Source organism: Galleria mellonella, unplaced genomic scaffold, assembly GCF_026898425.1.
Source record: "Galleria mellonella isolate WM207_F2 unplaced genomic scaffold, CSIRO_AGI_GalMel_v1 utg778, whole genome shotgun sequence".
Taxonomy (NCBI): Eukaryota; Metazoa; Arthropoda; class Insecta; order Lepidoptera; family Pyralidae; genus Galleria; species Galleria mellonella.
Window position 1 is genome coordinate 1,612,836 of NW_026442150.1, and position 22,899 is coordinate 1,635,734.

The following is a 22,899-nucleotide window of genomic DNA, read 5'->3' on the forward strand; positions in this document are numbered from 1 at the left end:
GGCTGTGTTTCGGTTTGAAGGGTGGGATATGGCGTGAATTTACTGGGTACGGAGGAATAACACCTGATTGCTCAGGAATGGCAACGCATGGGGGGTATCATGGGCGAAACAGTATACTCTGTTATGTCCATGGTACTGATCATGTCTATAGTCGACGGCTACCACTTTCCATCAGGTGGGCCGTCAGCTTGTTTGTTGTATAAAAAAAAATGAGTTTTTTTTTCTAATGGGTGAAAATGGATTGGTAACCCCGCCCGCGCTATCGGTATACACCGACGAGGCACCAGTGGAAGATGATAGGTGAGGATGAATGCAGGTCAGTTGGCCCACCATGATGAATTCGACAAGAATTAAACATGATGGTTTACAGGGAACCGCGTGGAGGTCGACCTGAGAGGGTATATTGCCAGTAATGGGGCTATTAGACCCCATTACTAACAATCCCTTTCCCCCTATCGAATTTAGTTGGATTTCTTTTTTTATTGACACTTTAATTCACCATTTGTAAAAATAATAAATACAGTGAATTTTAAAGAGAAGCGATAAAAAAGGCCGCCTTATTCATGGGCAATTCTTTTTATGCAAGTTAAAATGGCAAACAAGCTGACGGCCCACCTGATGGAAAGTGGTAACCGTCGACTATAGACACGAGCAGTACCATGGACATAACAGAGTATACTGTTTCGCCCATGATACCCCCCATGCGTTGCCATTCCTGAGCAATCAGGTGTTATTCCTCCGTACCCAGTAAATTCACGCCACATTCCACCCTTCAAACCGAAACACAGCCATGCAAACACAACTGCTTCACGGTAGAAGCAGTTGAGTAAGGTAGCTTGGCAACTATTGGCAAAACCCCCCAAGGGAGAGGCTTAAGTCCAGTATTGGACGGTTAAAGGCATGAAATAAGATGATGAAATGGCACAATAAATTGCAAATAAATAAATAAATAAAACAATAAAATATACAATCATTTCATTGGATAATAATACATTTTAAATACATGATTGGAAGTCGGTAGTTTTGGTCTTATGACTCTGACTACCCCAAAGGTTATTCAACTAAGGATGGGTAATATATAGTACATAATATCTATATATCGTACTTACAATAACTATACATATATCCCACTTAAAATCAAATCAAATCTCGCAAGTGATACCAAATTGAGTATTGTCCAACACTGCCTATGATGGCTGCCATGATAAAAATATTGCCTCTTAAAAAATTAAAGAGGAAATTAAAACAAAAATAAGATAGATAGATAGATATTTTATTTTATTTATTTATTTAAGGAACACCAACAGCATATTGCATTATAACATATAGGTATAACAACATTAAATACAATACAATATTAATGCACACGCCTGTTATAGGTATTCACAGCATTCACTTTAACATAATTATACAGTGTAAGAAAATTAAGTAAATAACAAAAATAAACATGTAATCTAAGTTGTGAGCAATATCAGAAAATAAGATTATGAGTGAATTAAATTTAAAAAAAAAAATATTAAAAAGATTAGTAATATAGCAAATAAAATAGATAATTTTATTTGCATTACTTACAGCACACAAATTACAACATAGATACACAAAAAAAAAGCGAGATAACATAAATGGCAAAAAAATATATAAAACCAAATGCAACTTTCGTTTGTGAGTGTGCCATAGCAATACAAAATGGCCACAACTCAGTTTATTGCTTCGCCCTCGAAAGAGCATTAATGCATGGTATACGTACAAGCTAAAACAAGCTAGTGACTACTCGAGCAAAAAACTACTATGGCGAGTGAACGAGCGCCTACCTCAATACCGCGATCAGTAAATACTCTACTTTTTTTTTATTTAATTATCATACATAAATACATTAAAAAAATTGGATTTTTATTACCACTTAAACCTCTCGGGCTTGCGTGTGATACTTTACACTCGGTTCTCAAATGTCACTATTTACCAATATTCTGCTATTTTACCAAGGTTGGACAGTAAATAAGCTCTGAGTTTAAACTTTATGTTTTTAACCGTGATATTGTTTCGTAAGTCGGTAGGTAGGGAATTTATTAATCGCGGTATAAGGTAGGCGCTCGGTCGCTCGCCATAGTAACTTTTGGTCGAGTAGTGACCAGCTTTACCGACTTGCGAAGCAATATCACTGTTAAAAACATAAAGTTTAAACTGAAAGCTTATTTACTGTCCAAGCTTGCTAAAACAGCGGAATATTAATGTAAATATATTGACATTTGTGAACGAAATGTAAAGTATCACACGCAAGCCCAAGAGGTTTAAGTGGTGCTAAAAAATCCAGTTTTTTTTTTTTTATGTATTTATGCATGGTAATTAAATAAATAAAAAAAAATAACTGTCGATTATCCATTATATAATATTGAAAAGAATCCGCTCGTAATGATTTTTTTTTATACAACTTAGAATGGCAAACAAGCTGACGGTCCACCTGATGGAAAGTGGTAACCGTCGCCTATACACATGAGCAGTACCATGGACGTTACCATTTTCACGTTGCCATTCCTGAGGACTCAGGTGTTTTTCCTCTGTACCCAGTAAATTCACGCCATATCGCACCCTTCAAACCGAAACACAGCCATGCAAACACAACTGCTTCACGGTTGAAACACGAATGGGACAGAGGTACCCAAGCAATCGACTTTTGTACAAAGTCTCCCTCTGGTATTCGACTGATATGACTGATATTACAATGGATGGTCATCAGTGTCTAGAACTCGATATATAGATACCGGATATTACCCACCTGTAGTGTCAGCATTTTTTTTTTAAAGTTAAATACAAAAATGTAAAATCGATCGCATATTATAGTCATCAGTCTATTACTTAAATGTTATATTTTATTCTTTATCCTATATTTATATCACGTGTAAGCTATTATTTTGTATGACACTCGCTGCAAAATTTTCAATCACATTGGCTCGCCTATATATATATATGTATATATATATCGTCATAGTCGTAGAATACTGACGGATCTTTATATGTAATCTTTGTCGAAAAACTATGACGATATATATATATATATATATATATATATATTAGTATATGTATACTAGTCTAGCCATAAATACTGTTTTTGTACATAAAAACTATTTTTCAACTTTTTTAAATATTTTAAATAAATAATGGAATACGTTTATTATTTTAAGAACTTATTTCAATTTCGCGCCATTTAACATTATTACAATATGGAATGGGGTGTTAAAGGAAATAATATCGCAGTGATCGCCTTACACAAAGTGGGTATGGAGCTGTCGGTCTTATTCCAGACTTTTTAAAAGCTTGGTATCAGCCGTATGTTCGTATGTCGTACCATCAACAAATACAATAACACTTCTTCTGTGGAAGACCAGAGAAGATCGGGGCGGCCGCGTGCTGTTAGAACTACAAAGACTGTTAATCCTGTTAAAGCCAGAATTCGTCGAAACCCTATTAGGAAGCAAAAAATCTTATTGTGAGAAATGAACATACTAGCTAAACTAGCGGACTATAACTAGCGGGAAGCTAGGACTCTGTCGCGTATTTTTTTTTTGATGGGTGAAAATGGTATGGTAACCCCGCCTGCGCTAACGGGATACGCTGGCGGAGCACCAGTGAAGGGTGATAGGTGAGAATGAAAACAGGCCAGTTAGCCCATCATGATGAATTCATCAGGAATTAACCATGATAGTTTCCAGGGGGAACCGCGAGGAGGTCGACCTGGTGGGGTATATTGCTAGCAATGGGATTCTCAGTCGCCATTACTAACAATCCCTTTCCCCTCTCTGTCGCGTATTATAAAACAAGACCTGAAGTTCGGTGCTTATCGTCGATACGCAGGCGAAAAGCACAGAAATATCCTCTTTGCCGATGAAAAAATTTGCACGTTTGAAAAAAACTACAAAAAGCAAAATGATAAAGTGTACGCTCACAGCTCTAAAGAAGCTGCTCAAGTGGTCGGAAAGGTACACCGTGGTCATCATCCTGCGTCAGTGATGGTTTGGTGGGGCGTGTCTTATCAAGGAGTCAGTGGCTTGAAACCAACTTTCTGGACTTAATAAGAGGTGAAGCCTGGTTCTCATCTAGCCCAGATCTCAACCTTTTGGAGTTCAAATTATGGTCAGTTTTAGAGGACATGGCCTGCTCTAAAAGACACGGCGACATTGAGTCTTAAAAAATCTTTGCAGCAAGCAGTGGCGAAATTTCCCTTGGAAACAGTGCGTAAATCCATAGATTCGTGGCCGGGCAGATTAAAGGCCTGTAGAAAAGCCAAATGTGGCCATTTCGAATTTTTTTTTTTACTTTTTGCTGGGAGTTTACTTGTAGGTATAAATTTTAGTATTATTACATTACTTTATTAAAAAAAAAAGTTTTCATTGGTAACAGAACTTATGGCTGGACTAAGTATACATAGCTATCGAATCACTGACCTGTTAATATACTTCCTAATTTAATATTTTGGTTTCATTATTGTTTTTTTAATTTTTTTTTTTTAATTTATAATTCTAAATAAACAGGACCCACCTGGTGGTAAGTGGTAATCGTTACCTATAGGGGACTCATCTATTAATTCTTGATCAATCCGTCCCAATGGACTAACTGACTCAGTTTCACTCTACCATCCAAGTAATGGAATGGTAACTCCACCCGCGCTAATGGTATACACTGGCAGGGCATCAGTGAAGGATGATAGGTGAGGATAAAAAGGCAGGTCAGTTAGCCCATCGTGATGAATACACTTGGAATTCAGCACGTTGGTTTCCAGAAGGGGACCACGTGGATGTCGACCTGACAGAGTATATTGCTAGCAATGGGACTGGTAGACTGCATTACTAGCAAACCCCCCCCCCCTCTAAATTTAGAGGTTTAGGCTAGAATTCGATCTTGGGACCCTTAAATTTGGGAAATTAGTCAAGCACTATTTAACTATCCAATATGCTCTCTCTATGGGGAAACTTGTCCTGGATTAGGAAAATGCGTCCGTTCGAACCACGCCTGCGCTATATCCACCAAACGCCGGAATATCTGCAGTAGGTCATCGTGGAGCGCGTTCTTCTGCGCTTCCAATCTCAGTTTCTCCATTTCTCTCACGTGTAAGTCCTTCAGCCTCATCTCTTCGAGGTCTAGCCGTCGGTGTTCTATGCTTGCGAACTCGCTGGCGACACTTTCGGAGGTGCTCCTTGGACTTCTGCGGCGGCGTCTGGGTCGTAAGCGGACGGGCGAGGGTCTGCGGACCCGCTGCACTAGTTCCGGAGACGAGGGTGCTTCTGCTGGAGACGCTGGCGCCTCTGCCGCTGGGGACGGTGCTTTGGGTTGCGGCTGCTGTGTTGGTGTTTGGTAAACTGAAAAGTATGTCGTTTATTCAGATGGGTGGGATATGGCAGTGAATTTACAGGGTACAGAGGAAGTCCTGAGTTCCCAGGAATGGTAACGCATGGGGGGTATCATGGGCGAAACAGTATACTCTGTTATGTTCAACGTACTGCTCATGTCTATAGGCGACTGTTACCACTTTCCATCAGGTGGGCTGTCAGCTTGTTTGCCATTTTAAGTTACATAAAAAAAAATAGTTGGCCGTATAGCTCGAATTATAGACAACTGGTGAGGGAGAATTTTCGGTGACTTCATATAGGCAAACTCAATGCAGTCGAACAGTCGTCTTTAGAGATAAAGAGTCGTCAGAAACGGTAACGTGTAAAGTTTATAGTGGGCATCCTAGTGTATATTGGGGACATTCAAGTATTATGTAATGCTTTTTCGATGGGGGGAAAGGGATTATTATTAGTAATGGGGTCTAACTGACCCATTGCTAGCAATACACCCCAGCAGGTCGAACTCCACGCGGTTCCAGCTGGAAACCATCGTGGTTATTTCTCACGGAATTCTTCATGATGGGCTAACTGACCTGCTTTCATCGTCACCTATCGTCCCTCACTGGTGTCGTATCAGCGTATACCGATAGCGCAGACGGGGTTACCATTCCATTATCACCCATTAAAAAACGTAATTTTTGCAGATTTTTTCGGGTAAGGAATGGGTGGCCCAATCTATGCCGGGACCACACGGTAAAAGATGAAGGTGTTAGGCATACATACTCTCTATGCCTGAAATCTCCAGGTACGGTTGATCCACAGTGACTTCTTGCTTCACGCAAAGATTGGCATCTGTTGTGGGTGCTTCATAATCCCGAAGGCTGCTCATATCCTAACAGAAAAGGTTTTATTCAGTAACCATTGGTCTATTTAAGATTATTTCTTGAAAGGGGTATGGTAGTTTGGGGTGGGCAAAGAATTACAAAGACTAAGGAATCAAGACTTAAAGAAGGCGCTGAGACCCAAGATGGGACCCAGATAAAAGGGTGCGTCGAGACCCACGTGAGTGCTGAGATCTTTCGAGATCTTTTGGGATTCGTCTTGGTCCAAAGAGGCATCTAGATTAACCACTTAAGCATCTCGAACGCTCTCGCGCATCAAATGTGTTCCGATTTGTGCTATCTCGAATACCTCTCGCCACTTATAAATATTATGTTTATATTTTCATCTGGAGCGATACCTTCTCGCCTGTTTGTATTTCATAGAGCTAAGTGTATATTTGTTGTATACTCGTTCGAATTTAGTGCATGCGCCAGTTCGCCAGTTGATTTCATTTCACAGTAAAATCCTCGCATTAAGTGGTTAAACAAAGGGTGCCGAGACTAAAGGGGGGTAGTTTTAAAAACAATTTTTTTTGATTTCCTTACCTCATCTTCGACTCTGAATTGCTCTTTAGCCTGTCGAATGGATGACGCTTCCATAACAGCCAGCACCCTCTCCTCTGGCGCCGTCAGGCGCCTGTTTGCGCTCCACCTGCCGCGTTGCTTGATGAGGAATGCCTTCTTCTTCGTTTTCGTCTTCCAATCCACCCATACCTTTTTGCAAAATATTGTAGAAATCAAGATTTGTATAGTTAAAAAGTGGCAGTAAACAAAGATGTATAAAAAAAAAGGCTGTATGGGGGGTGAAATAAAAACTATTAGTGTTCTTTTATAAAGCATGTAGATTGATAAATCAAAAGAGAAAAAAAAAAACATAATAACGTATATGTCGTAGAAAGTGGCTGTGGGCATCATATTGAACAATTCAACTGGTACTCTTTTCAAATTATTATGTACAAGATAATTTAACGTTTGCATGGGGGACTATGGGGGAGGCATGTGTTCAGCAGTGGACACATAATGGCTGAGCTGATGTGTACTGTAACTATAATTACAGTTAAGTACTATTTATATGTATTATTAAATGTAAAATAAACAAGAAGACATGAGCAGATCAGCTCACACAAGAAGCACCCTTACACAAGTAAGTAATGGAACATAACGTAATGCAAATTGGACTCTTCTTAGCCCCTCATGTGGGCCGTTGTGAGTAGAGTTTCACAAGTATGACAGACAGGGGGGAAAGGGATTGTTAGTAATGGGGTCAAATAGCCTTATTACTAGCAATATACCCTGTCAGGTTGACCTCCACGTGGTTCCCCCTGGAAACCATCGTGACTTATTCTAGTTTAATTCGTCAGGATGGGCTAACTGACCTACTTTTATCTTCATCTGTCATCCCTCACTGGTGCCCCGCCAGTGTATACCGATAGCGCAGGCGGGGTTACTATTACATTATCAGCCATTAAAAAAGGGGAGAAAGGGATTGTTAATAATGGAGTTTGACAGCCCCATTGCTAGCAATATGCCTTATTAGGTCGACCTCCAGGTGGTTCCCCCTGGAAACCATCGTGAACAATTCTTGTTGAATTCGTCACGATCGGCTAACTGACCTACTTCATCCTCACCTATCATCCTTCACTGGTGCCCCGCCGGTGTATACCGATAGCGCGGGTGGGGTTACCATTCCATTATCATCCATTAAAAACAAAAAAAAAGCCATTAAAAAAAAGTATGATAGACATATAAATTCTGAACTGTAAATAAATGTGGTCTCAAAGAAAATCAGCTCTTGTTAAGCCAGTGGGAATTAGCACTTAATCAGATGAGATCATAATTTCTGTTGATCTTCCATTAAAAAAAAAACAGGCTATTTACCTTTTTCCACTTTTCTGATGATTTCCGAACGCCATTTCCTTTTGAATTTAAAATGTAAACCAACTGTTGCCACAATCTGGTGACTCTCAAGCGCTCTTGAATACCAACTTGAGGTCTACTTAGGTCTCCATGTCTGAAACATGAATATATATACAAGTTTTTTTTTTTTTTATTGGGTGAAAATGGAATGATAACTCCGTCTGCGCTAACGGGATACACTGGCGGAGCACCAGTGAAGGGTGATAAATGAGAATGAAAACAGGCCAGTTAGCCCATCATGATGAATTCATCAGGAATTAACCATGATAGTTTCCAGGGAGAACCGCGAGGAGGTCGACCTGGTTGGGTATATTGCTAGCAATGGGATTCTCAGTCTCCATTACTAACAATCCTTTCCCCCTACATATACAAGTTAGGGGACATACAAATATTATATAACACAATTTATGGGGAGAGGGACTTGTAAAACATTACACTGCGTTACAGGGGGTTTGAACAATGCGTTACATAACATTGTTTTCTTTTTCATTTAGATAAAAAACTAGTGAATTAAAATCTCCCAAATTGGCAACTTTTTTCATCTATGTTTTAAGAGAAGTGAATCCATTGGCTATAGGGACAAGTGGAACTGGGCTTTTTTGTTTTAATTGTCAATATTCATTAGTGTTATAACTTTTAGGTAAAAATGGTTACTTGGGTGTTACATAACACTTAGGGAGGGAGTACAGAAAAATATTACAGCGTATAACATAGGGGGAGGTGGTTAAAAATTTCTAAAAACTGTGTTATGTAATACTTGAATGTCTCCGTCTTTCTTCTGTCCTAAGTACTTCTATCTATTCCATATGTTTCTGCCATATAACAACTAAAGAATACAAATATTTGTATCAAGTGAATAATAGTGAAATTACAGGGCACTAAAGCATAACATAACTCCTCATTATACCAGATGTTAACTGTCCACTGCTTAACATAGACTTGCCCCTTAATGGGGGATTTTGCTCATAACTGCTATGCTTAGTAGGCAGATTGGCAACCATAGGCTTTGGTGATGTTTTAATAGAGACGGTGGTGTCTGTTACGTATTTTCTTGGGTCACCCACTTGGATTTCAATTTAATATTTTAAGAATAGTACTTATTGTGGATACTTTATTTTTGACTCAACACAAAAGCAAAGCGTGAGACGATCGATATCATAAACAAATGTAAAAAATGACAATACAGAGATTGTTTACGAAACGCATGAATGTTCATAAACGATCCTTTCTAAACTAATTATAATTTACAACAGTGTCCATCCCTTGACTGTTAAATTCCCTACATTTATACTATTTGTCAAGGCTTTCGGCCTTAGGAGTATTTAAGGGGGGGAGTTTATACACACATTGGAGGGGGTGTCATTCCCAGAATTGTCTGATACCCACTCCAGAATTTTCTAATACCCAGCCCAGCATTATAGGGAAACTTTCAGCTATAAGTAAAAACATGTCGAAAGGTACATACACACTTTTTTTAAGGGGTCAATAATCGAGGGTCCAGGAGAAATAATCCGCCGGAAAAATAGTCTTGAATACGCCAATGGTATAGGTTATTTATCCCAGTAACACGAGCAAAATCGCGGGTTAAAACCAGTATATAATAAGTTGTTTATACGTTTCCTTGCATACCTTTCCATAAATTCTAAAAGAGCATTAAATTGCTCTGCACTGGCTCGTAATCTTGGTGCCATCGCTAAAAAAATATAAAAAAAAAATTAACAACACTCAAAGTATTTTTTTTTTTTAATTTTTCTGTCATTATGACACGATAACAATAATATAATAGGGTAAATAAATTATTAGGAAATTAATTTGTTTGGTTGGTAGATAATTGCTAATTGCAATTTCGTATTGCAAAAATTGTATGTTCCGGTTTACTTCATAGTATTTACTGTAATGATTCAAAATACTAAAAAAAAATTACATTAGATTAAAATTGTATTTTATTATTATAATAATATTAATAAATAAGAAAATACCCGTCATTGTTTATAAAAAATCAAAGATATTGAAAAATATATCATTAAATTGACAAATTTGACAATCTAATCACTTTGTATCGTACCTAATTGATTGACAAGTTAGGGATGCATGAAGATTCACATTAGGTTGAATCGAAGTACTTAAACTAGAATCGAGTGGCGACTCGAAACCTAATAGGTACATATGGAGGGGGGGAAGTGTAGTAATGAAGTTGTTTTACGTGGCTTGTATGAACTGCGTACTCTTATCTCTTGATTAAATAAGGTTAAATAATCTTTGCTATTAATGAAATGGTCGAAAAAAGCGCGGGAAACGTTTAAAAAAGCGGGAGTGTTTTTTGATCTTCTTTAAATTAATTTTATTTTTAATTATATAAGGATTAGTCTTATTTATATATTGTGTATTAGATTGTATATATAATTGTATATTTTGTAGTAATAGTGTTTGTTGCTGTAAATATTGGTAAGTAAATTACCTATATTAATTAGACATTATGGATCCACCTATAGACCCTGGGGGGACAACCCCCAGGTGTCTGCAAATATAACTATCCCATTTAATAATAGTTTTGATATATTGGGTGAATCTAGTATGGACACAGATGGTTCTAGCGTTGCAAGTTCTAAACGTAAGCGAGTACGTGGCGAACGTCGCATTTGCAAACATTGCAATAAAAAACGAAGGAGGCACACCAAAGGTCTCGAATCTAAAATTAAAGATAGTGATTGTCAATGTATTGAGGATGAGAATCAAACTCTAGTATCAATACCAGTTGTAAATAATACCGAGTCTGTTAAACCTGCTTCTCCACCCAGTACTTTAAGCAGAACTTTGTACAATGCCGAGGATGTAGCTCCTTATGTCGTTCATGTACAAAAAAATGAAACACATCCTAATGATAACACTACATTACATCCTATTGCATTTGGTCGCTTTTTACACACTAATAAGATAAATAATATAGTGAATGGTAGCCTCAAAAGAATAGGAAGAAACCGTTTATCGCTTTCTTTCTCAAATTTTGAAAATGCAAATGCATTTTTAAATAATAGTCACTTAGAAACACATAATTTTAAGGCATTTATACCTTCTTTCCATGTAACCCGTATGGGAATTGTGAGGGGTATTCCTAAAGATTGGACAGAAGAGGAAGTAATCCAAAATATATCAGTACCTATAGGTTGTGGGAGAATTCTAAAAACCAGAAGAATTAAGAAAAAGACCATTAATGAAGGACAACCAAGTTTTATTAATACTGAAACCATTGTTATTACTTTTGATGGACAAATATTACCAAAAAGAGTATTTATGTTTTACACATCATTAACTGTAGATTTGTACATTTACCCCACTATCCAATGCTATAACTGCTGTAGGTTCGGACATGTCAAGATGCAGTGTCGTTCAAATCCTCGGTGTTATAAATGCAGGCAAAATCATACAGGTGATAAATGTGAAGTAGATGAGGAAAATGTTTCTTGTATCTTGTGTAATGGTTCTCATTCAGCAATTAGTAAGAAATGTCCTGAATATGCACGTCAGAAAGCCATTAAAGAAACAATGGCCCACAGTTGTGTTTCTTATGCTGAAGCATCAAAATTTCATCCTCCCACTTCTAAACTATATTCAGATGTATTAACATCATCATCTCCGTCCAATAAATCTCATTTTCAATCTTCTTTCCTCAAAGAGAAATCATCATTACCACATATTCAATCATCATATAAAAAACAGTTACACTTAAACCACGCACTCCTCAAAAAGCACAACAAGGATATGATCGTTCTGCCCATGAAGCCTTAGTTAAGGAATATAATATTCCTGCTCCCTCTAATGGTTGTGCATTATCATCAAATAATATTGACAATAATCAATCCATCTTTGATATTATTCTCATGCTTATTAAAGTGTTATCGCAATCGAAAATGATACAAACAACTTTACCACCGTCCAACGATGCCATTTACAATGTATTTTCTCAATTATTAACTTCTCACAATGGATTACAAAGTCCTAATAATTCAGTGGAACTGTCGTAGCATAACAAACAAGAAATCAGACTTATTTTATTTGATTAATAAATATAATCCTTTTATAATAGCTCTCCAAGAGACTTGGTTAAAGCCAGGATATCCTTTTAGGATTTCAGGCTTTACAAGTCTCCGTGATGATAGAGCTGACGGATATGGCGGTGTTGCCATATTGGTCAAAAACTCCCTTCCTTTTTCTTCTTTTTCGCTTCCTGTATATAGCGGCATTAATGCAGCTGCTATAATTATAAATGGTATCTGTTTTGTTACTTTATATATTCCTGATCCTACATGCCAAATATATTCACAACTAGAACAATTATTTTCAATTTTATCTAAACCTTTTCTCGTAATGGGCGATTTTAATGCTCAACACCAATCGTGGGGCAGTTCTACTTCTAATTTTTATGGTGGAAAACTCCTGACGATAATTGACACTTACAACTTATGTATTATTAACTCAGATGTACCAACACGTAGAACTGCACCGAATGAAGGGTTTAGTGCTCCTGACATTTCAATATGTTCTTCTGATTTAGCTTCTTCACTGTCGTGGTATCCTCATTCCTCTACTTTCGGAAGCGATCACTTTCCCCTCATTCTTTCTTTTCCAATTTCCATTCCCTCAAGTCGAAAGAGTGGTCCTCGGCTTAAATATAATTTATCAAATGTAGACTGGAATATTTACAAACAATATTTAGATAATAAAATATCGGAGTTACCTATTGTTTACCATGGAAATGAACATCAATGTTGTAATGACTTGATGATAAATATGAAGGAGGTTGCTGATTTATTATTTCCTGTTAAAAATAGTGCTTCAGGGAAAATTCCCTCGCCACCTTGGTGGGACGAAGATTGTACGGAAGCAATTAAAAATCGTAAAGAGGCTGAAAAAAATTATAATAATTACATGACACCAGAAAATTTTGAAATTTACACCGCAGTTTCACGTTCTACTCGAAAACTACTGAAAAAAAAGAAATTAGAAGGCTGGAGAAGATTTTGTTCTTCTATCTGTCCAGAAGTTAATTCATCAGTCGTTTGGAATAATATTAAAAGATTCAGATCTGCCTTTAGTGATCATACATCACGTTCTGCACTCGATTTAACTTTAGCGAATAAATTTTTAGATCGCCTTGCTCCTAGTTATGTGCCGGAATGCCTTTACAATATTTCTCTATCCGTCTCTGACGAATTATTCGAACTTGACTCTCCTTTTACTCTAGTAGAACTTAAAGGTGTTCTAGCTTCTATTAAAGACTCTGCACCGGGAGAAGACGGTATACCGTATTCCTTTTTTAAAAATGCTAGCGATGCGACATTAATTTACTTTTTAAATATAATTAATTCCATAATTATTTCGGGAAATATACCTACTTCATGGAAGTCTCAGATTATTATACCATTTCTAAAGCCTCATAAACCACCTTCTGAACCATCTTCATACCGTCCTGTTGCACTTTCCTCTGTCTTACTAAAGCTAGCTGAACATTTAGTGAAAAACCGTCTAGAATGGTTTTTAGAAAGTAATAACTTACTATCCCCGAACCAGTTTGGTTTTAGGAAAGGTAAGAGCACCTTAGATAATGTGAGCATTCTTATTTCAGATATTCATATAGCTTTCTCACAAAATTTGTCAATCCTCTCAGCCTTTTTAGATATAAATTCTGCCTATGATAATGTAATAATTTCTATTTTAAAAACTAAATTACAAGCTCTAAATGTACCGGTAATGCTTTCTAATTTCATTATTAATATTTTATCAGAAAGAACAACATATATGAATTTAGATGAAGATACCAAATTATCTAGAACAGTATGGAAAGGCCTTCCACAAGGATCTGTTCTCAGTCCAATCTTATTTAACATATACACATACGATCTAGAATTATTCCTTGATAAATCCGTCAAAATTTTACAATATGCTGATGATCTTTTATTATATTTTATTGCGAAGTCCATAGAATCTGCTTCTGCCAAATTATCTGATTCATTAGATTTGTTAAAAACGTGGTTAGATGCAAATGGTCTTAATCTTTCTGTAACCAAGAGTAGTGTAGTTTTGTTTTCAAGAATGAGATCACCGCAACAAATTAAGGTGCTTTATGATAACTCATACATTCCTATAAAGACTGAAATTAAATTTTTAGGTATCGTGCTAGATAATAAATTAACAGGTCTGTCCCACTGTAATTATATTTCTACGAAATGTGAGCGTAACCTCAACATTCTTAGGTGCCTTGCTGGAGTTTGGTGGGGAGCACATCCCGTTTCACTAAAACTTGCTTATAATGGTCTTATAAGGAGTGTCATTGATTATGGAACTTTTTTGTTAGCTCCAGGAAGTTCATTTGCTTTTAAGAAATTGGATTTAATTCAATCAAAGGCCTTGAGGATTATCTCTGGAGCAATGAAATCAAGTCCAATCAATGCTTTACAGCTCGAAGTCGGTGATCCACCTTTGGTTTTAAGAAGACAATATCTATCTGATCGCTTCTTTTTTCGTTGTTTACAATTATCTGATCATCCGCTTATTCAAAAGTTATCTCAACTACATATCTTTATTTCGTCTTCATCTTATTGGAAACATAAAAAACCTCCATGTTTAATACAAAGTTATGAAAAATATAAATCCATAGAATCTCCCACTTTTACATCGTCCTGTTTTCCCATTTATAAATGCTCATATCAATCTTTAGTTTTATCTCCTAATATTAAATATGATTTTGGGTTATTAAAAAATGATTCAGAATTGAATGCCAAATTTATGTTTATAACTGACATTGAATGGAATGAATGGCACTACATCTTTACTGATGCATCAAAACCAGACAATAGCGGTTGTGTAGGTGTGGGTGTGTTTCATTCACAATTTAATATCGTTCAAAAAATTAAACTTCCACCGGAGTCTTCAGTTTTTACCGGGGAATGTTATGGTATTTTAAAAGCTGTAGAATATATACTTTTAATGAAATTACATAAGGCAATAGTTTTCACTGACTCTATGAGCTCTTTGCAAGCTCTAGCCAAATATCCGTTTAAATCAAAACCAGTTTATCCCATTATTTGTGACATAAGACAAAGTCTTTATCTTTGCATGTTGAGAGGTTATTCCGTTTCTTTTGCCTGGTTACCAGGACACAGTGGTATTAGCGGCAATGACAAAGCTGACCTTATTGCAAGAGAGGCTGTAACTTGTGGTGATATGTATCCGTATCATAATTACTGTAGTGACCTAGCTTGTCTCCCAAAAATATATTTAAGGTATGCCTGGAAGGAATATTGGGAAAAAACAAGTACAATAAAAGGAAGATTTTATCGCCTTATACAACCCGATATTCCTTTCAAACCATGGTTTTGTAAATTAAAGCTTGGAAAGACCGCAACAACTATTATAACTCGTATGCGTCTAGGTCACGTATGCACACCTTCTCATTTATACAAGCTTGGTATTGTACAAAGTTCGTCGTGTAATTGCGGTGCTGAAGTGGCGGACTTGAATCATATATTCTTCTCATGTTCTAAATTTGACCACACCTCCCTTTTTAATCATCTCCGATCCATCCGTGTTCCACTCCCAACTTCTATTCTTACTCTACTTTCTTCCAATGATCCTATTATCTATAAAATACTATCTTCATATATATATGATAACAATATTAAGATTTAGTTATATTACATGAATACATTTATAGTTGCATCAATTGCTTTTCCTATATATTTATAAGTATATTCTCATATGTACAAGTATATGTTTCATATCCTATAAATATCCTAGACCTAATCCTTATCCTTTCTAAATTCGTTTGTGTTAGGTATTTTTATTACTATTATCGTTTCCCCGTTTTGTTCTTGGCAAAATACCCTAATATCGGGGTGAACGCCACAAAAAAGAAAAAAAAAAAAAAAAAAAAAAAAAAAAAAAAGTGTAGTAATGAGGATTACCAGTCCTATTGCTAGCAATATATCCTGTCATGACGACCTCCACGTGGCCTCCCTTGGTAACCAACGTGTTGAATCCAATCAAGGTGTATTTATCACGATGGGCTAACTGACCCGCCATTTCATTCTCACCTATAGGGTTCTTCAAAAGGATGAGGGGGGGTGGGAGTAAAGAGGTTTCTTCAGGATTGGCAACGCGCGCGTTATACCTCTGGTATTGCAGGCGTTATAGGCTACGGTTACCGCTTACCATCAGGTGGGCCGTATGCTTATTTGCTACTTCAGTGGTATAAAAAAACTTATCATTTCCCACTGGTGCTCCGCCAGCATATACCGTTAGCAAAGGTGGTTACTATGTCATTATCATCTATTAAAAAAAATAGGTACTATAATCTGAGGTATATAAATACTTACTTGTGTACTTGTCATACATATTAGTCTCTTTAATCTGTCTGTATCTGTAATACAGATGTCTATCATGAAATAAATTGCGAATTTTCGGAGTCAATTTCGTGTTTTTGTTCATACTGAAATCTACTCAGTACTTAAAGGGAGCTCAAAATTTTTTTTGTCATAAAAGTCCAAAGGTATAATATTTTAGCATGTATTTTTTTTTTTAATTTTAACATCAAATTGGATCTGGAATTTAAGAAAACGTTTCATGGCAGGCCCTCTGGATAAGGGTACATGGTAGTCAAATAGGTATTACTCGTAGGTTTATTTGTTTCGGTTTCTGTTACAGCATTTTACTCGAAATAATATTTTCCTTAATTATCAAAGAAACAATTGTTAGAATATATTTACTACTTTTATAAAAGTAAACTTAATTTAATTAAAAAAAAAGTATATGGGTCTGATACTTGTGGCGTATTACTGGCCATCACAATACGCCTTTTATATAACTGGCCATCATATTCCGTCTGTTATATTTTTATACTTCTATTGTTTTTATGTTTTTAGTCATGTCATTATTAGTTTTGGCTTTCTTACCGATGAAGACGTGATAAAAGAGAACTACAATATTTAAGCATTTTTATTATCAACCCGTTTCTCTTAATACTTATTAATATCCGTGCAAGCACCTGTTAATACTTTTTGGTTTGTCTAAAATTAAAGTACGGTATGACACCTATTGCGAGTGTTGTCTAGCAATTGTTGTCGTTTATTACAAAATAGAAAATTGGTAGATGATATAAATATTGTTTCATTTAAACATTGAGTAATATTGTGTATTCGTTTATATATATTGTGTTATTCGTTTGAACTTTATAAACTGTATAAGTGAAATCTACTGACAAATCTGCTAGTTCTTACTACTAACCCTTGAAGAGTTCCCTTACTGTTCAAGATACAAGGTTCATGGTACGAATACCTTTAAGTGTACCTACTCGTACATTTGTTCGAGTTAGTGTTATAGTGTAAATACTTCTTGGTAGTTAGTTTTTTTTATTGTACCTGTCTGTTACTGAATTGTCACGTTAATAAATTTATCTTGCTACTAAAAACATCACTCGATTCCTATTATTTCTTGTTCTCTGATATTTAGCGGAAACTATATATATAAAAGTTAGTCTCAAGTTTAAATTCGATCCTTCATTTAACGATAAATAAAAATCTCGAATAAATATGTACATCGTAAACATCGATTACCAGTGTTGCCAATTAATCTCTTTCGGAATACGAATTCCTCGATGTTTTCTAAGTCCTTGTTTTTTAACCTTAAGATTACCGCCGACTTGTAATCTGTCTTTGAGGCTAGCTGTAATTAATTATATTAAAACTAATCATTAATAATATGACAGTGATAAAACTTAATTTCAGACTATTCTAGCTTCTTTTTATTATAGCTTAAATAGCCCGAAAGCTGAATTATATTTGGTAACACTGACTGTCTCAGAGTTGATGGCGTCGTTTGCTTTTTCTGTGATGTATTTAGTGTATAAATTAGTTTCAACACTTTGTTGTGACATAATGATATAAGTAATTAATACAAAATTAGAATGCTAACAATATTTTATGTGCATATTCCAATATTATAGTGATAATGGCTACTAAAACCATGGAATGGCGACCGGGCCCCACGGTTTGTCGGTGTTGTCTAGCAGAGGGTTGTTATAAAGACATTTCTACAGAATATTTTTGGATGGGAAAGCGGGAAGTGTATGCCGAAATGCTGTCGGAAACGTTTAGTGTTAGCGTAAGTAATTATTTAGCATCCGAATTTTAATGAAATGGCGTCCATTTTCTATGAGAGTCGGCAATTTTCGATATAATCCGACCAGATAAGTTGATGTGCATTTAACAAGTAAACCTCTAGAGATGGTGGATAATTTCGTTTGGTTGGGTTATAAAATCAATACTTTGTCTTTCGGCGTCCTGAGACGAATGCGGTGTTTCATTTGAAAAGATCTATATTTAGTTATAATTTTATTGTATAATTACTCCTAAGGGTAGCCACTAACCTTAATTTTCTTATAGGATGTACATTAAACCCCGAAAAAGGCGTTAAAAGGTTTCATGTTTATATTAAAAAGGTCGTATGCATCGAATGTGCGATGTGCCTTTGTTCAGAGATACAGAAACTAAAGTGAATACCGGTTTGTTGTTTAGGAATTAGTATATGTAAGTTTCTCGAGGACAGGGAAGAGGAATGCAATTATTATCCCTCAAGGGGATAAACAATCCGTATATCTTTTTGTAGGATGAGGACTCCTCAAAGGGGGGGGGGGGGGGGGGATTTTAGGTCGTAAGGATACCCACTGACAGAATTTTGAAACCGAAATGAATATATTGCTAAATTATAATTAGACAGATGTGTTTAATTAATTTGCATTACAACATAGAAATAACAATAGATATATAAGAAAAAAAAAAAAAGAAAAGAACACATAAAAAAAATACATAAAAGAATTAACATAATTTTTCCTTTCTTGTTTGTGCCATAGTAACAAAAAATGGTCACAACTCAGTTTATTGTTTTACCCACAAAAGGGCAAAACACTGATATTCTATTGTGGCTTAAATTAAAAATAAAAAGAGGTGTTTACTTGCTTCTCCCTTTAAGGGAAAAAGTACCCCTTTGAGGGGGAATAAAGCAGTTTTTATTCATGTCTTTAACCCTTTCTACTCCAATGTCGAGTGTCACTGAACATTGATTTTGTATTATACCAAGAGGGATTATAAAGATTAGAATTAAGAATTATAATGTAGTATCCTTTAATTACTCATAAAATAAAGTTTATCATATAAGAAAAAAAAAATTATTTACAAAATATGAAAAACTCGTAAAAGTTAAAAAACAAAACACTATTTTAGTGCGGAGCTGGTGGAATAAAAAGAAAAAAAAAAGGCTTGGAGTGGAAAGGATTAATAGGTGTTGTAAAACAGTTAAAATATATTTTTTAAACAACTTTATCAACCGACTTTAAAAAGGAGATTTTCAGTTTGGTTGATTTTTTTTTTCTTATGTTTTACATCAGTTCTAAGCCAATTTGGAAAATTCTTGCAACTTATTTTTTGTTTAATTGCATATACATACATAGTTTTGTAGAAATTTTATTAAAATATGCTGAGTAGTTTTAATATATATATATAAAAAAAAAAACTGATTTCGTCAAATCAAAATGTCTGTTTTTTTTTTTTTGTGAAACACGTTTTAATTATAAAATAGAGGATTTAGAATTTCATAGTTTTTTTTATTATTTTCAATTTCGTTAATTATATTTGTGTGTGATTGTGCTTATTTTCTTGTTAGTCCAGTATTTATAATGAAAAAAAAAATAAATATAAATTATTAAAAATAAATTATCCAACTAGATTAGTATTGTCATAATTGAAGCCATATTTTTCTGACGAAACTATTTTGTACATAGCAAACTTTGATTTGCTGTAGAACAAATTTTTTAATAAGAATCATGTAGTAAATAATTTACCAGAGGGAGACTTTGTACAAAAGTTGATTGCTTGGGTACCTCTCCCATTCGTGTTTCTACTGTGAAGCGGTTGTGTTTGCATGGCTGTATTTCGGTTTGAAGGGTGGGATATGGCGTGAATTTACTGGGTACAGAGGAATAACACCTGAGTCCTCAGGAATGGCAACGCATGGGGGGTATCATGGGTGAGACAGTATACTCTGTTTGTCCATGGTACTGCTCACGTCTATAGGCGACGGTTACCACTTTCCATCAGGTGGACCGTCAGCTTGTATTCTAAGTTGTATAAAAAAAAATGTTGTGATTTGGGTAACATTTTTTCTGTCTAAAGACTAGTTTTTACATAGCAGCAATTTAGTTATTTTGGAATAATTTTTTTTTATTAGTAATTATTTATGCAATGAGCAAAAAAATGTAGTTACATAATCATCATCATACCAGCCTTTAACTGTCCACTGCTGAACATAAGCCTCCCCCTTGGGGGGTTTTGCCAGTTGTTGCCATGCTTGGTAGCCTTTGGTTTGGTTGGGGGCCTCGAGTAAGTCATGCTCACTAAAATGTCCAGACAAGTGGTGGCATGGTGGGCCGGGTTATTTAGTTCCCCAAAATGTGGTTGAGGGCAATATGACATGAGGGTTCACTTGTCATACTTGTGAATGGATGCTGCCTGTAGGGACTGGTCTGCTCTGGTTACTGCAATGTAAATTGGACTCTCCGCGCTTAGCCTCACATTTGGGCCCTTGTGTGTATCTGGTTACTGCACTTAATTTATTTTATTGATTTGTTTTAATTTTATACTATATAGTATATGTTTTGTAAGTATATTATTTTATATGTTTGTATGTTTATTTATCATAAATTGTTATCTTTCAAAATATTTATTTATTTATTTTTTTTTTTTTTAATCTATGCACCACCATTTACTCTCTCTGTTTAGTGAAACGGTTGACTGGTAGAGAATGCCATCAGGCATTCAGTCCGCCCTGTATACATGTTCTATTGTGTGCAAAAGTATAAATAAATAATTAAAAATATTTTAAATTGTATGATCTGATACTGCTTAGTAGTTTGTATTCACAAAAATTTATTATTTATATAATTAAACTTTTTGAAAAAAACAATAGCTGAGTTTTATGTTCCTTCTTTTTGCTGAAATTGCATTCCGAATGGGCTGTAATGAAAAAAGGACTATTCAAAAATGCTTAAATCTAAGTTTACTTGAATAAAAATATTTCCTTTCTTTCAATTGTCAAGTAAAACGTAACCTAATTTACAGATTGCTTACTCAACGGCGGGTGGGCCGAACAGTAACAGTAGGCTCATCTGCGAGCCATGTATATCACGGCTGCGAGACGCATCGGAGTTCAAGCGGCAAGTGCAGGAGTGCGAGAAGACATTCATGCAGCACCTGGACCCTGGCAGCTCATCGGCTCTCGGCTGTGATGGTAACATGGGTATTGTTTTTGTTGAATATTTTTGGATTGATCCTAGATCGGGATTTCAGTATATAAATTAAAATAAAAATTAATTGGTAGAAAGGTTTAATTGTAGTCGCTGGTACAATACACACATTAGTGCAAGGTAATAGAGGAAATAAAAAAAACGATAGTGGCGCCACCATCCTATGACAATGTATGAGGTGCGTTCTAGATATCAATATTTTATAATTTATATTCAATATTTCATATAATAACTGTTATCTTCTGTTACATGTTATATTACATGTTACAGTACAGTATGTTACATGTATGTATATGTATATGTGTATATCTATACATATAATAAAACTGTAGAGGTCAAAGGTGTGTACATAGAAAAAAAAAAAGAAGTGAAATAGAACATATTTTGATTATTTTCAATATTTTTGTTTATTTGTTTGTACGGGCTAATCTCCGAAGCAATAAAACAAATATAAACAAAAGCATACTCATTTATTTATTTATAGCAAGGCAACAGGTTACAAATTAATACATTTATAAAATAAATATTACATAAAACAGCATTAAATTTGCACTCCGACAACTGTTTTGCATTACATTCGATATTAGAAACATTAAAAGAATGACGGCTATAAGTTTAAAGTAACAAATTAGCAGCCTTAATGTGACATTGCAAGGATTGTTGGAAGATATCAAGCTCCTTGCATGGACATAACAGAGCACACTGTTTCGCCCATGCGTTGCCATTCCTGAGGACTCAGGTGTTATTCCTCTGTACCCAGTAAATTCACGCCATATCCCACCCTTCAAACCGAAACACAGCCATGGAAACAGCTGCTTTACGGTAAAAACACGAAAGGGACAGAGGTACCCAAGCAATCGGCTTTTGTACAAAGTCTCCTGTAATCTCTTGTTTATGAAATTGGTTGAAAAGAATTGTCCAAATCGGTTTACCACTGACAGAGTTATGCGGTAACGAGGGATTGCAGATAGCTACAGAGGAATAACACCTGAGTCCTCAGGAATGGCAACGCATGGGGGGTATCATGGGCGAACCAGTACACTCTGTTATGTCCATGGCACTGCTCATGTCTACAGGCGACGGTTACCACTTTCCATCAGGTGGACCGTCAGCTTGTTTGCCATTCTAAGTTGTATAAAAAAATCGAATTGAGAAGTTCCTTCTTTTTGAAGTTGCTTGAAAGGTTGACCCTAAAGTTGTCTTGAAAAAATTGCTCTCAGCGACAAGACCGCCTCACTGTACTTACACAATTTTATCGTTACATTTGTTTTGTTTTCTTTTTTTTCTATATTGTATAATGCAAATTAAGTATACTCATTCATTCATTCAATGAAAATAGTTATGTATCAAAATAGTACGTACCTATACGCGGACAAGATGTCTGCTGTCTTCAATGTAGTCGAAAATGTTTTTTTTAAATATGTGATAT

The 22,899-nt window shown here is 35.6% G+C and overlaps 2 protein-coding genes across 21 annotated transcripts in view; one reads left to right on the top strand and one right to left on the bottom strand.

Annotated features, from left to right (window-relative positions):
• Window positions 1-678: 678 nt before the first annotated feature.
• Window positions 679-10,191, bottom strand: LOC113510149 (uncharacterized). 2 transcript variants are annotated; one of them, XM_026893592.3, is made up of 6 exons: window positions 10,099-10,191; window positions 9,749-9,812; window positions 8,081-8,213; window positions 6,749-6,916; window positions 6,105-6,213; window positions 679-5,351 (listed from the first exon to the last, which is right to left on the bottom strand). In XM_026893592.3, exons 1-6 carry the CDS (start codon window positions 10,103-10,105, stop codon window positions 4,954-4,956), a joined length of 879 nt encoding a protein of 292 aa, XP_026749393.2. In that variant the 5' UTR covers window positions 10,106-10,191; the 3' UTR covers window positions 679-4,953. The 2 variants fall into 2 exon arrangements, with proteins under 2 accessions (XP_026749393.2, XP_052757271.1); XM_052901311.1 differs by having other exon boundaries at window positions 10,044-10,107.
• Window positions 10,192-17,936: 7,745 nt separating this feature from the next.
• LOC113510145 (gastrula zinc finger protein XlCGF26.1-like) overlaps window positions 17,937-22,899 on the top strand; it is a 77,168-nt gene continuing 72,205 nt past the window's right edge. For 7 of the 19 annotated variants that reach the window (XM_052901240.1, XM_052901247.1, XM_052901244.1 and 4 more), the window contains exons 1-2: window positions 17,939-18,274; window positions 21,286-21,463. In XM_052901240.1, the coding sequence (XP_052757200.1) occupies window positions 18,122-18,274; window positions 21,286-21,463 (331 nt within the window). In that variant the 5' untranslated portion in view covers window positions 17,939-18,121. Of the gene's footprint in view, window positions 18,275-21,285; window positions 21,464-22,899 lie in introns of all 19 variants that reach the window. The other 12 variants (XM_052901250.1, XM_052901248.1, XM_052901246.1 and 9 more) reach the window with 4 other exon arrangements.

What these genes read in the sequence shown, in the direction of transcription:
- LOC113510149 (XM_026893592.3), bottom strand. An exon ending in CTTTTAGAATTTATGGAAAG is followed by an intron (nt 8,214 to 9,748) that starts GTATGCAAGGAA and finishes TTCATGTTTCAG; the next exon opens with ACATGGAGACCTAAGTAGAC. An exon ending in CATCAGAAAAGTGGAAAAAG is followed by an intron (nt 6,917 to 8,080) that starts GTAAATAGCCTG and finishes TTTTGCAAAAAG; the next exon opens with GTATGGGTGGATTGGAAGAC.